The sequence below is a fragment of the Mixophyes fleayi genome, chromosome 4 (assembly GCF_038048845.1).
Source record: "Mixophyes fleayi isolate aMixFle1 chromosome 4, aMixFle1.hap1, whole genome shotgun sequence".
In the NCBI taxonomy this organism is placed as follows: domain Eukaryota; kingdom Metazoa; phylum Chordata; class Amphibia; order Anura; family Limnodynastidae; genus Mixophyes; species Mixophyes fleayi.
Genome location: NC_134405.1, coordinates 235,162,310 through 235,176,075, shown reverse-complemented (window position 1 = coordinate 235,176,075; position 13,766 = coordinate 235,162,310). Strand labels below are relative to the sequence as shown.

General features: G+C 45.9%; 1 protein-coding gene across 4 annotated transcripts in view; it reads left to right on the top strand.

Moving 5' to 3' along the window:
- The window catches only part of BEST3 (bestrophin 3), a 71,593-nt gene extending 58,414 nt beyond the window's left edge, over positions 1-13,179 (top strand). For all 4 annotated transcript variants that reach the window (XM_075205338.1, XM_075205340.1, XM_075205337.1 and 1 more), the window contains 3 exons: positions 7,449-7,529; positions 7,928-8,079; positions 12,156-13,179. In XM_075205338.1, the coding sequence (XP_075061439.1) occupies positions 7,449-7,529; positions 7,928-8,079; positions 12,156-13,026 (1,104 nt within the window). In that variant the 3' untranslated portion in view covers positions 13,027-13,179. The remainder of the gene's footprint in view (positions 1-7,448; positions 7,530-7,927; positions 8,080-12,155) is intronic.
- Positions 13,180-13,766: the final 587 nt, after the last annotated feature.

Sequence of the window (13,766 nt, the reverse complement as noted above, 5' to 3'; positions counted from 1 at the left end):
GATTGGTGGTGTGAAGAGTTTGGGTGGTAACCGGGGTGGAAATAGTGCATGACATCAGTGGTCACCCCTTGCTGTGATGGTGCCATTCAGACTGTGTTGCAGACTTGCTAGAACAATAGTTAGCAAACAGGGAGAGACCCCCTACTGATTTTAGATAAGGTCCTGACCCTCCTTTTTTTAACCCGTTCCACTACTTTTTGATGTCACAGGGTCCACAGCTGATTCACACTTCCTGTGAGCTGCCTCTCCCCTCCCTCTCTGGACACCACAGTAATAACAGATCTGGCCACCGGGCGGCATTTAATAACAGAGTGGGCCATGGTTGTTCAATTGGCCCACTGAGGACAGACCGGGTTGGCACGATATTCTCAATATAAGGCCCGGGTCTGTCACATACCTCCCCCTTATTAAATCAAGGGGACAGTTGGAGTCTGGTGGTCGGGCTCCAGATGTTCTCCTTGGCACGGTGGGTTCCTTAATGAAGGGTTCTCCTCCTCTCTTCTGGAGAGTCCGTCCGCATTTGAGTGGTCTTTTCCCTTTTTGTGCGAGATAGTAAAGTTATAACCTTGTAATGCTAAACTCCACCGTAATAACCTCCCATTTTCCCCAGCAGATCTTTGTAACCAGTAAAGGGGGTTGTGGTCTGTAATTACTGTGAACTCTTGCCCATAAATGTAGGGTTGTAATTTCTTTAGGGCCCACACTATGGCCAGGCATTCTTTTTCAATGGTGGCATAGGCTACCTCTCTATCCACCAGCTTTCGGGATAAATAAACTACTGGGTGCTCATGCCCATCCTCCCCCACTTGGCTGAGCACAGCACCGAGTCCACACCCTGAAGCATCTGTCTGTACCAGAAATCGTTTCTTGAAGTCTGGGGCTGCTAACACTGGGGACTGGGTCAATGCTGCCTTCAGAGCGTCAAAGGCTCCCTCGCACTCTGGGGTCCATTCTATACGTCTAGAGTATTTTTTCTTTGTCAAGTCAGTCAGGGGCCTGGCAACAGTGCTATACTGCGGCACAAATTTTCTGTAGTACCCTGCGATCCCGAGGAACGCTCGTACTTGCTTTTGGTTGGTGGGTCGGGGCCACTGAACAATGGCTTCTACTTTTGCCGGTTCAGGTCGTATGATTCCCCCACCAACACGGTGCCCCAAGTATTGCACTTCTGCCATGCCCATGAAGCATTTGTCTGGGCGAATGGTCAACCCTGCCTGCCTGATTCTCCTCAGGACCTCTGACACCTGCACTAAGTGATCCTCCCACGTCTGGCTGAAGATGGCAATGTCATCTAAGTAAGCCTGGGCAAATTCCTGACACCCCCCCAACAGGTCATCAACCATCCGTTGGAATGTGGCTGGAGCATTTTTCATCCCAAACGGCATTGTCGTACATTCAAACAATCCCAGTGGGGTTATAAAGGCTGACCGCTCCTGAGCCTCGGGGGTGAGGGGAATTTGCCAATAGCCCTTACTCAGATCCAAAGTTGACACAAACTTGGCTGCCCCTAGCCTGTCTAGTAGCTCATCTATTCGGGCCATGGGATAAGCATCAGTGGTGGTGACCTCATTTAGTTTACGGTAGTCCACGCAGAAGCGGGTGGTCCCATCCTTCTTCGGGACCAATACCACCCCTGCAGCCCATGGACTATTTGACTTCTTAATTACTCCTAAGGCCAGCATTTCCTCTATCTCCTTCCGTACTTGGGCCAGTACAGCGGGGGTCATGCGGTATGCTACCTGCCTTATGGGCTTCTCCTCCCCCGTGTCTACATGGTGGGTGGCTAGGTGGGTACGACCGGGCTTACAGGTAAATTGGGCCTGCTCCTTCTCCAGTACCTCCCTCATTTCCTGCCTCTGTCCCTCTCCTAGCTGCGTCCCCACTGTCACTGTCTCCACCCCCTTTTCCTCTCTCACCTCCCCTATCATCTCCAGTAGGGGGTCTACCTCTGTGGGACCCATGGGGGGACAACACACCACCATTGCTGCCACTTGCCGTTCCACATAACCTTTTAGTCGATTGATGTGGAAGGTTTTCAGCCAGGTTTCCTCATCATCCAGCGCTACTACATAGTTAACCGGCCCTACCTGCCTCACCACTTTGTATGGGCCATCCCAGGTGGCTTGAAGTTTATTCCGTCTCATTGGGATTAGCACCATCACCTTCTGTCCTGCGTTCAGCTTCCTATCCTGAGCGTGGGCATCGTACCACTCTTTTTGTCTTGCCTGGGCTCCTTTTAAATGGCCTTGCGCCAGCTGCGCTACTCTCTTCATCCTCTCCCTCATCTTCTCTACATATTTAAGGATAGGCTGCTCATTGGCCTGGAATGTTCCTTCCCAGCTCTCTCTAACCAGGTCTAGGGGGCCTCGTACCCTCCGGCCATACAGAAGTTCGAAAGGAGAGTATCCGGTGGACTCCTGGGGTACTTCCCTGTATGCAAACAGGAGCTGCTGCAGGGCCCTGTCCCAGTCTCTCCCTTCAGACTGTACATATGCCTTCAGGAGGTGTTTCAGCGTTCCATTGAAACGCTCACATAACCCATTGGTCTGGGGATGGTACGGGGTGGTTCGTAGGGGCTTAATGCCCCACTTTTCCCATAGGGTCTGGACTAGGTCCCCTTGGAATTGGGTCCCCTGGTCAGTAACCACTTCCCTGGGATATCCTACCCGGCTGAAAATGTCCACCAGAGCCTGGGCCACATGCTCTGCGTCTATGGACGACAGGGCTACTGCCTCTGGGTATCTGGTGGCAAAGTCCACCAGGGTGAGGATGAATCTTTTTCCGGTGTAACTGGGGATGGCTAATGGACCTACGATATCTATAGCCACCCGGGCAAAGGGCTCCTCAATTATAGGCAGGGATTGTAGTGGAACTTTCTTAGGGCCTCTCCCTATTCTCTGACAGGTGTCACAGGAGGCTTTGTAACGTTTCACATCCTGGGTGACTTGAGGCCAGAAAAAAGTCCGCAACAACCGGGCCAACGTTTTTCTGGTCCCAAAGTGACCCGCTGCTGGAATGTCATGGGCCAGCGCTAATAAATGGGTCCGGTAAGCCCATGGTACTACCAACTGCTTCACTTCTGTCCCTGGGTCTTGATCTAGGGTGGGGGTGACTACCCTATATAACAGTCCTTTGTCCCACACTACTTTACTGCCTGCCACTTCCCCTCCCCCAGCGTCTGCTGCACTCCTCAGTTTGGCTAGGGATGGGTCAGTCTGTTGGGCCTTCCTAAATTCCCTTCTGTCCTCCTCCCCCAAATCAATTTCTGGTACAACATCAGATATTTCTGGGTTACTCACCAACGGTGCTGCCTCTGGCTCCTTGGTTCTGGTTGCCGGGGTTAATCTTGGTGGTCTCCTTGGCGTTGCGGCTTCTTGTGCTGCTGTGGCTTGTGCTCGGCTCTGGCTGCGGGTCACAGCTTGCACAAAGTGAGTGACCAATCCCTGGCCCAAATCATTCCCCAAAATCACTTTTGCTGGAAGTCCATCTAGAATGCCCACCTCCACCATTCCAAATCCCGCCCCCCAATCCAAATGTACCCGGGCCACCTGAATATCTGCAAGATGGCCCCCCACCGTGGAAATCCGGACCTGCTGTCCCTCCATAACTTGGGATCTTTTAATTATATCAGGCTCCACCAGGGTCAGGGATGCTCCTGAGTCTCTCAACCCCTGGACCTTGCAGTCCCCCACCCACACGTCCTGTAGATGACCCTGCATATTCCTAGGGCTCTGCCTCCCCTTCCCCAAAATCAGGTTCACCACATACACCCCGTCCCTTGCCTCTGGCACATCAGGACAGGGTGGCTCGGCCTCAATGCCGATTTCAAAATCTCCTGGGGCATACTGTACAGCGGCCACTGGTGCAGCTCTGGCTCCTGGGATCGGACTTCTGGTACGGGGGCAATCTCTCTGGAAGTGCCCCACCTGGTTGCACCGAAAGCACCTCTTTGGATTCAGGTCCCAGGGTCTGGATCGGGCTGGTTCATCTCTTGGATTCCGGGCAGAGTTCTCTCTAATAAAGGGGGCTCCCGGTGTCACTAGACCTGCTGGAATTGTTCGGCTCCCCCTCCCTGCAGCTGCTTGACTAGGCATACTAGGGGCTCTCCATCTTGGTCGACTCACCACATACTCATCAGCTAGCCAGGCTGCCTCCTCCAGGGTCTCAGGTTTTCTGTCCGCCAGCCATTCCCGGATCTCTGGGGCCATTTTTAGAGTCAGCTGCTCCAGCATAATGAGCTCTTTAATTTGCTTAGCGGAGCGGGCCCCTTTCCCTTCCATCCATTTCTCGCAGGCCCTCTGTAGCTGGCTGGCAAATTCCTGGTGCGACTGTGACCCTCCTTTATTCAAAGTCCTGAACTTGTATCTGTAGGTCTCTGCATTTAACTGGAATTTTACCATCAGTGCCTTTTTCACTGTACCATAATCCCCACATTCGTGAGGGCTTAGAGCCTGGTAAGCTTCCAGCGCTCTCCCAGTCAGGCTGGGTCCCAGATATTTGGACCACTCTTCCTCCTCAATCCCATGGACTCCCATCAAGTTTTCAAAAACCTGGAGATGGGTATCAATGTCTGTGTCTGCCTCTTTAAAAATTGGGACTCCACTATATCCCAGCTGAGGTCTCAACCGGGCCTCTCCCCGACCTTCTACTCTCTGAATCTGGGGTACCTCATATGCTACCCCCAACATTGCTTGGAGTACGGCTGCCCTTTCATGCAGGGTTGCCCTTTCCCCCAGTGCTGTCAGCCAATCTTGCAGCACTGCTGGAGTGCCGGACGGTGGTCTGGGTTGTGTCCCACTAGGGGGTCTCTGTGGCTGGTCTTTGGCCTCCTCCTCTTCCACCTCTGACTCTTCCATCTCCTCAGGGTGGGCCTTTTCCCATTCCATTAGTTTGGCCACCAGAACTTCACGCACGTCTGTGTCATCAAAGTCCACCCCTTTGGTTCTGCAGAACCCCTGCAAGTGTTGTTTCCTTGCTTTCATATAGAATCTCTCTGTGGCTTTTAAGCTGATCTGCTCTGCTTCTGTGGCCATTCCTGCTGACTTCCTAGCTAGGGTTTTTTTTTTTTTTACTAACACTGGTGCTGACAGACTGTTGCCTTGTGTCCTTACAGAGCCTGACCGTATCTGGATACGAGTCCCTGCGCTCTACCCAAACGTTGGGACTGTGTGACCCCACTGCTTGCCACCAAAATTGTGAGGACACCGGGGTTATTACCAAAGCTCTCTAGATACCCGGTCCTCTAGGTTCACAGGTCACACAGGTAAGGAGACAGGAAAGAAATAATAATCCCTTTTATTAAACAAAGTGCACACACTTAGTAAAATACAACAGTGCTCCCCAAGGAGAAACTTGTTCCCCCCGCCAAATATATCAAGTGTCAGAAAATCACCAGTGCAAGTAAAACTCCCCAACAAAATCCCCAGCAGGTTACCTCCAAGCACAGAGTCCTAGCAGGCCCAAACTCCTGGTAATAAAATCCACAGCTGACAATCCAAGTGGGCCAGGGTTTCTGATCCTTAAGGTGGGTCTGTGTATCTTGCTGATCCCAGCCGCTCGGCCAACTCTCCACCAGCTTGGTGGGACCCTGGGTATCAGTCTCCCTACGGATGTAGGCTCACCAATTCCCCAGAATCTGCGAGTGTCTCCCGATGGAGTGGTAACAGAATCAGTCCTAGAGGTACACTGTCCGATCTCTGTCAAGAAGCTCCTGCCTCAAGCATTCCTTTAAGGCCCTGCGAGAATACGGTTACTCTCTAACAGGTCCTTGCTGTCTCCAGATTCTCCAACAACAACCCCCATCCCCCAGACAGCTCCTTTTTGGTCCCTTCTCACCACCCCCCCCCCACTCACTGTCCTCTTGTGATTGGTGGTGTGAAGAGTTTGGGTGGTAACCAGGGTGGAAATAGTGCATGACATCAGTGGTCACCCCTTGCTGTGATGGTGCCATTCAGACTGTGTTGCAGACTTGCTAGAACAATAGTTAGCAAACAGGGAGAGACCCCCTACTGATTTTAGATAAGGTCCTGACCCTCCTTTTTTTAACCCGTTCCACTACTTTTTGATGTCACAGGGTCCACAGCTGATTCACACTTCCTGTGAGCTGCCTCTTCCCTCCCTCTCTGGACACCACAGTAATAACAGATCTGGCCACCGGGCGGCATTTAATAACAGAGTGGGCCATGGTTGTTCAATTGGCCCACTGAGGACAGACCGGGTTGGCACGATATTCTCAATATAAGGCCCGGGTCTGTCACAAGTAGTGTAATGTGAAAGTCACAAGGCTCCACTAGAACTGTCACACACAGCTTGTATAAATATACAATCTAATATAAGTACAATATAAATAATAAAACTACAATATATATACTGCAATCACTCAACAGAGAGTTGAAAATAAAACTGTGGAGCTTTTTATACCAAGCTGGTCATTTACAGCTATACATACATGCAAAGGGCAGTTTTTTATTTTTCATTTACACTATTCAAGTTATGACTGCTCAGTGGACGGGCCACCATCTATGTATAACCCAGCCAACAGCAGGACTATATTCATAAACAGGTCATTGAGAAAAAGGACACACAGAGGCTGAGAAAACTTGTGCAAAATAATTGGCGAGCTACTGATAGTCAGATAGTATTCATGGATAGTTGAGAACCTTTGACTTGGAGATTTTAGCAGGTTATTACACTTGCCAAACAAAGGCAGGGATTGACATCAAATTAAATTACAGCCTGCAATGTGTTGGCTGGGCTTATTATGACAGGTATTGAATTATTGCCTTCATTCAGCAATTCTCATGTATTTGAAATCTCCCACCTATGCATATAATGCTCCATACCCCATGGTTGTGAATGTGCAAATGTCCAATTGCTGCCCATTTGAATTGTTGCTGAGGTTCCAGATGACTTCAGGCTGTTCTGAAGGCAAATGTGTGGAAGAAAATCACTATAAGATAGTAATTTTGGAGGCCAATCAATATATTTATACTTTGTGAAAAATGCATATTGCCATGTATAGAGTCAACAGGGCTGCCAAAAGGAGTATTGGATCCTAGTACTGCAACTTCTAGGAGCCCCTTCAATAGCCACAGAAAGGAGCGTGGACACTCCAGGTGGGTGGCACCTTCCACTACACTTGCAACCCAGGGCCCCAGTACATTGTACCTGCTGCCCCGCCCCCCTTGTCAGCATTCCTGAGTGTCAGTATGACTTGAAGTACACCTGTCACCTGTACATTGTGGATAATTGTCAATATTCATGACAATTCAGCCTATCAGTACACTAGTAACATCAGTAAGACGCAGCATAGCAGCAGGCAATACGGTTCCTCTATATGTATATAACACAATTTCATACTAGTTAATATATGTCCTTGCATATGTTTTAAATAGATCCTGGCTAGGTAAAAATGTTTTATTGTATTGCCTTTAATTTATTCACTACAGGTTGCTGAGCAACTAATTAACCCTTTTGGTGAAGATGATGATGATTTTGAAACTAATTGGTGCATAGATAGAAATCTACAGGTTAGTACTTTCTGATCTATTTTATTTTTTTATGTCTATAAACAGCTAGATACTTACACTACAGTACATTGGGGGAAGCTGGTTTGACTGGTGGAAAAAAACCTAAAACAATGTTGTTAATTGCATACCCACTTTAAACAGAGACATGATTACAAAAGGACAGCACTGTGCAAAAAGCAGTTGGAAGGTCACATAATATGTTTTTGTGCCTTGATGGCATGATAGCAAACATAGCATGTATACGCTACGCTCACTACTTTAATACACATGATGCTTTTGCACTTCCAACTTTAGTAAAAATAAGATTTGCTAAATCCACAACCGTATATGCTTTTATATTGGCTAAAGCAGATTTGTGCCAAGTTTGTACATATAAAATAGTGTTTCCTTGTTTTTAGGTTTCTCTTTTGGCTGTAGATGAAATGTATATGAACTTGCCAAAGATGAATAGAGACATCTACTGGAATGACTCTGATGTACGACCACCGTACACACTCGCAGCTGCTGACTACTGTATTCCTTCATTTTTGGGATCAACGGTCCATATGGGGTAATTAACATGACCTGCCAGCATCTCTCTGTTTCATATATTACATACATTCTTTTACAAATAGTATGTATCATCGCACTACTATGACCACAGTAATGATGAGTGCTGGGACAGCCTGCTCCATCATTGGTCATATAATACTGTTGCTCCTACTGCAGTGAACTCTGGCAGTTCCCTGCAGGAGGAACAATAGGGACTCTATCAACTATGATACTGTCAGTAATAGAGTTTGTGTACTCAGAAATGGATTAGGAAAAAGAGCAAGATTGTGTAAGTTATGCAGTCTGTACTGTAATTCTCTTTCTATACTACCCAACAGGGAAAGGGTTGATCTTTTCACATAAGCCACCAAGATTGGATTCTGTTTTCTACACTAGCCAGCAGGCCCACTCTCTGCTTTCTAAATAAGACACCAAGACTCGGGCTCTACTTTGTAAACTGGGGTTTTCTTTTTACACTAGCCACCTGGATCTACGATCTGCTTCTACACTAATTACTAGTCACCCAATACTGGTGACTAGCTATTTTAAGCTAGTCACCAGTATTGGGTGTCTGCTTTTTACACTAGCTGCTAGAACTGTGACTCTGCTTTCTACTTTAGCCATAAGAAATTAAGTCTCCTTTCTAAATTAGCCACTAGGAATGGTGGTGTAGAAGGAGTCCTCATTAGCTGCTCTGCTTTGACTGCTCTTACTGCGGACACACCCTGTCTGTCTGCTGCCACTGTGGGAAAGAGACACTTTCAAACAATGGAAGTTAAAGCAGACTCTGTACTGTTATTTTTGTCACACATAGTACGTCCTCCACCTCTATATCTTTAAACTAGGTGCACAGCTGCGCCAATGTGTAATTCCGTTGCATCCTTTCTCTGCAAATGTTACTGTGTATATATATATATATATATATATATATATATATATATATATATATATATAGTTAGTGCTCAAAGTGTGGCGGTATGTGACATACTGGCACTTCTTCTCATCACTGCCTTTGAATCTGCTCTGCAAATAGGTGTTTTGCTAGCAGAGCATGTTAGCACAAGTTTACTGATACTGCTATCCCCAGCAGCAGGCAGAGGCTACAGTATCCTTTTTATTAGAGATGAGCGGGCTCGGATATCTGAAATCCGAGCCCGCCCGAACGTTGCCGATCCGAGCCGGATCCGAGACAGATCCGGGTATTCCCGCCAATTGCAAAACTGAAACCGAGGCTCTGAGTCATAATCCCGCTGTCGGATCTCGCGATACTCGGGACCTATAAATTCCCCGCTAGCCGCTGCCATTTTCACTTGGGCATTGATCAGGGTAGAGGGAGGTTGTGCTAGGTGGTCCTCTGTCCTGCTATATCTCGTGCTGTGCTGTGCTGGGGAAATAACAATGCCCTTAGAAGGACACAGCACAGCACGAAAGATTTTAAAAAAACTTATAAAAAAAAAAGAAATGAAAAAAAAATATCCAAAAACAATCCTGCAGTATAAGTCCATTGGTACTGCAATATTACAAAGTTCACTGATTCTGCAGAATAGACTGGGAATTAGTGGAAATGATTGTTATTGAATGTTATTGAGGTTAATAATAGCGTAGGAGTGAAAATAAACCCAAAAACTTGATTTTAACACTTTTTATGTTTTTTTCAAAATAAATCCGAATCCAAAACCTTAAATCCGAACCAAAACCTTTCGTCAGGTGTTTTGCGAAACAAATCCAAACCCAAAACCTCAAGCAAATCCGAATCCAAAACACAAAACACGAGACACCAAAAGTGGCCGGTGCACATCCCTACTTTTTATTGTCAGTGGGGACGGAGGAGGGGACAGTAAGACATGGGAACGCTGGTGTGTGTCAAAGGCAGAGCAGAGACTTTGGAGATCTATGTGTCTTCAGTGGGGTCGTGTGGAGCTCCGACAGTGCAGCAGTGGGACAATGTCGATCAGTCACAACTGCTCATAACTGCACAGATAGCCTAATTCCCTATCTATGCCTCACTGTTTGTTCTCTGCCTGCCACTGAACCCTAGAGGAGCCCTTCGGAGATAAAGCATGAGCTATGAAAAGGACAGCAGGTCAGGAATTAACACACAGTTTATGACTTCAGGGGCAGATCTAGATTGGTTTTTTTGGAGAGGTGGGGGAGAATTTAGGCCCCGCCCCCTTTTTAACTTCTCACCATGGGCCCCCGGCGGCTGTACACTATGTGCAGGTTAATGTCACTGTCGGCACATACAGGCAGTCAGAGTATGCTGACCGGCTGCTTTGACTGTGTTTAAAACACAATGCAGCCTGGCAGGGTTCTCTGTCTGCCTGTATGTGCCGAAAATGGCATTAACTCGCACATATTGTGCATCCGCCGGGAGCATGCCCCTTATAGGTTGGGGGGGGAGGGGGTGATTGTCCCGGTTGCCCCTCCCCCCTGGATCCACCACTGTATGATTTTCTGCAGTGATTTATAGCCAAACCTATGTCTATTAAAGTAAATGGTCACAATTACAGTGATTAACAGTGATGTGTTTTAGTACTTGACAAATGCAATACATGAACAGCACACGTGGGGTAACTTTTACCCTTAGCATTTACAAAATTACTTATACACAGATGTTTGGAACCATAGAAAGAAAAGATTTGCACAGTACCACGGCTCTGACTTGTTTTTCCAGCTTATACTTCAGATGCTCGATCAAATTGAGATCTGGAGAATTTGGAGGCAACACCTTGAACTCTTTGTCATGTTCTTCAAACCATTACTGAACAATTTTTGCAATGTGGCAAGGCGCATTATCCTATTTATCCACTGCCATCAGGGAATATCATTGCCATGAAGGGGGCTACTTGATCTGCAACAATGTTTAGATAGGTGGTTTGTGCCAAAATAACATCCATATAATTGCCAGGACCCACGGTTTCCCAGAATATTGCCCAGACAACCACACTCCGGCACTCCGTCGGCGTGCCATCCTGGTCCCATCTCTTCACCAGTTAAAAACCACTCATGCACCCAGCCATCCACATGATGTAAAAGAAAATGTGATTTATCAGACCAGGCCACCTTCTTCCGTTGCTCCATTGTCCAGTTCTGGTACTCACTCCATTGTAGGCGCTTTTGGCAGTGGACAGGGGTCAGCATGGGTATGCTAGCTGGTCTGCGCTTATTCAGCCTCATATGCAGCAAGCTGCGATGAACTGTGTGTTCTGACATCTGTCTATCATAGCCAGCATTAACATTTTCAGCAATTTGTGCTACAGTAACTCTTCTGTGGGACTGGAACAGACGGTTTAGCCTTTGCTCCCCACACACATCAATGAGCCTTGGGCGCCCATGGCTTTGTCTACGCTTCACCGGTTGTCCTTCCTTGGACCACTTTTGGTAGGTACTAACCACTGCATACTGGGAACATCCCACAAGTCCTGACTTTTTGCAGATGCTCTGACCCAGTCGTCTAGCCATCACAATTTGGCCCTTGTAAAAATCGCTCAGATCCTTATGCTTGCCCATTTTTCCTGCTTCCAACTTAAGGAACTGACTGTTCCCTTGCTGCCTAATATATCCCACCCCTTGACAGGTGTTATTATAAAAATATAATCAATGTAATTCACTTCACTTGTCAGTAGTTTTAATGCTGTGGCTGATCGGTGGATGGATGGATGGATAGATAGATAGATAGATAGATAGATAGATAGATAGATAGATAGATAGATAGACAAATTGTCCATAATCAAACAAGCATGACAGCACACTTTTTTGTACAGATAAAACACATTTATTGCAAATTACATTCTTCTGACAATAGTTTTGTGGCCATTTTATTTTATTTTTTTCGTGGGAGATCAGATGCAGATTTCTTCTAGTAGCATTTTCAATTGCAAGAATCATTGATTTGGAGGAAAAGAGGGGAGAGCCAGCTATTTGTATGAATTCTAAATACAGCCCTGGTACCAGTTTGTGTTGCAATGTAATATGATGTAAGTCAGAATGTGTGGCCACACTTTTCTATGTCACTGTTAACCTGGCAATTACTAGGTTACTTTTGGTAATCAATTTATATATATAAAATGATGTTGCTCTGTATGTCTGTTGTAGGCTACCTGATTCTGTATTTCTACGTGAAGACTGGCTGCTGGATGAAGACAAACACAGAAGACAACCTTCTGTTCTAAGAAGAGTAAAGCGCTTTTTAAGTGTTCATGAACATCCCGAGTCTCCCCTCAGAAGTACAGTCAGCCGACAGGGCAGTGATGCATCAAATATGTTCTTCCCTACTGAGACAAGTGGCAGTTACCATGAACTTCCACATAGAAGAGCTCACTTGTTTCAAAGTAAAAGACGGGAATCTTCAGATAGAAATGGTAAGCCTGGTACTCCTAGAGTAGATCTATCGACTATTCAGGAATCTAGCAGATCGGATACTTCAGAAAGACAATCTTCTAGTAAGAATAGCATTACACCTAGCTCACCTTTAGAAGTCCCTGAAGTTGTGGTTTCTACAGCTACTGAAACAGTAGTGCAGAGTAATGTCCCACTACAGTCAAGTCCTCCCTTCATCATAAATAAAGGAAACAATACAGAGAGCAATCAGTATGATCAGAAGAGAGATGAACAGCAACATCATGAAACTGCTTCCAAACAGAATAGCCAAGAAGAAGATATAGTAAAGGGACAAGTGAATACAGAAACTGAGACATTAGAAGTCATTAAAGAGCAGATTACAGAGCAGGAGAAGACTTTCCAAGAGTGGAGTTACCCAACTCAAAGTCTTCTAACAAGCTCACACCCATCAAGGACATCATTGCAAACCATCCCTCATTCTTTGACTTTATCAAGGGAAGTATCTGTTGAAGGAAATACCTCCACTTCAAACTTGTTGCCAAGTCCCACTGCAGATGTATTTCATTTACTAAAACATATTGACACCAAAGAAACTGATATTGTTGAGTTTCACAGGGAAAAATAAGAAGGGAGTATAAAAAATACCCCCTGCTAAAATGTCTATGGTTGTCAAAGAACATTTATGAAAAACCAGAACCTAAACAATGGAAAGAGAGATTTTCAAAGACGCACAAATATGTATTAGATGTTATTAAAAGTTGTATATACTATATCATCACCTCGTTGTGCTAATATTGTGTAATGTGTGAAATGTAACATTTAAGCAATCACAATTGTTTTATACATTCTATAAGTCTCTTTAGTGCCCGTCTGGATGGAGAAGGGCTCATCTGGTAAACTACACTGCCATGAAATGATTTTTGCCTCCTCTCTTTCTGTATAATTGCATATTATTCTCAGTTAATGTTATCCAACCTTCAGCTAAAATATTAGATAAAAAGAAACCCGATTGAACAAATAATGCAGAAGCTTAACACATTTATTCATTCATGAAAGTCATACAGCACCAATTTCCCCAAAAATACACTCAGTCAATAACCGGTTAAATCAATTTAGCAACATTAACAGCAACCAGACATTGTCTGAAGTTATTAGTCTCTCGCAGTGCTGTGCCCAACTGTTCCTTGCAGAATAGCTTCAACGCATTCTAAATTGTCAAGCATGAACTGTTTGTTACTGGTCCTAGCACAGTTCTGGACTTTGAATTGGCCGTTCCAAAACATTTATTGTTATTCAAAAATTCTGTTGTAGACTTGCTTGTATGTTTTGAATCATTGTCTTTTTGTATTATCCAGGTGTGCTGTA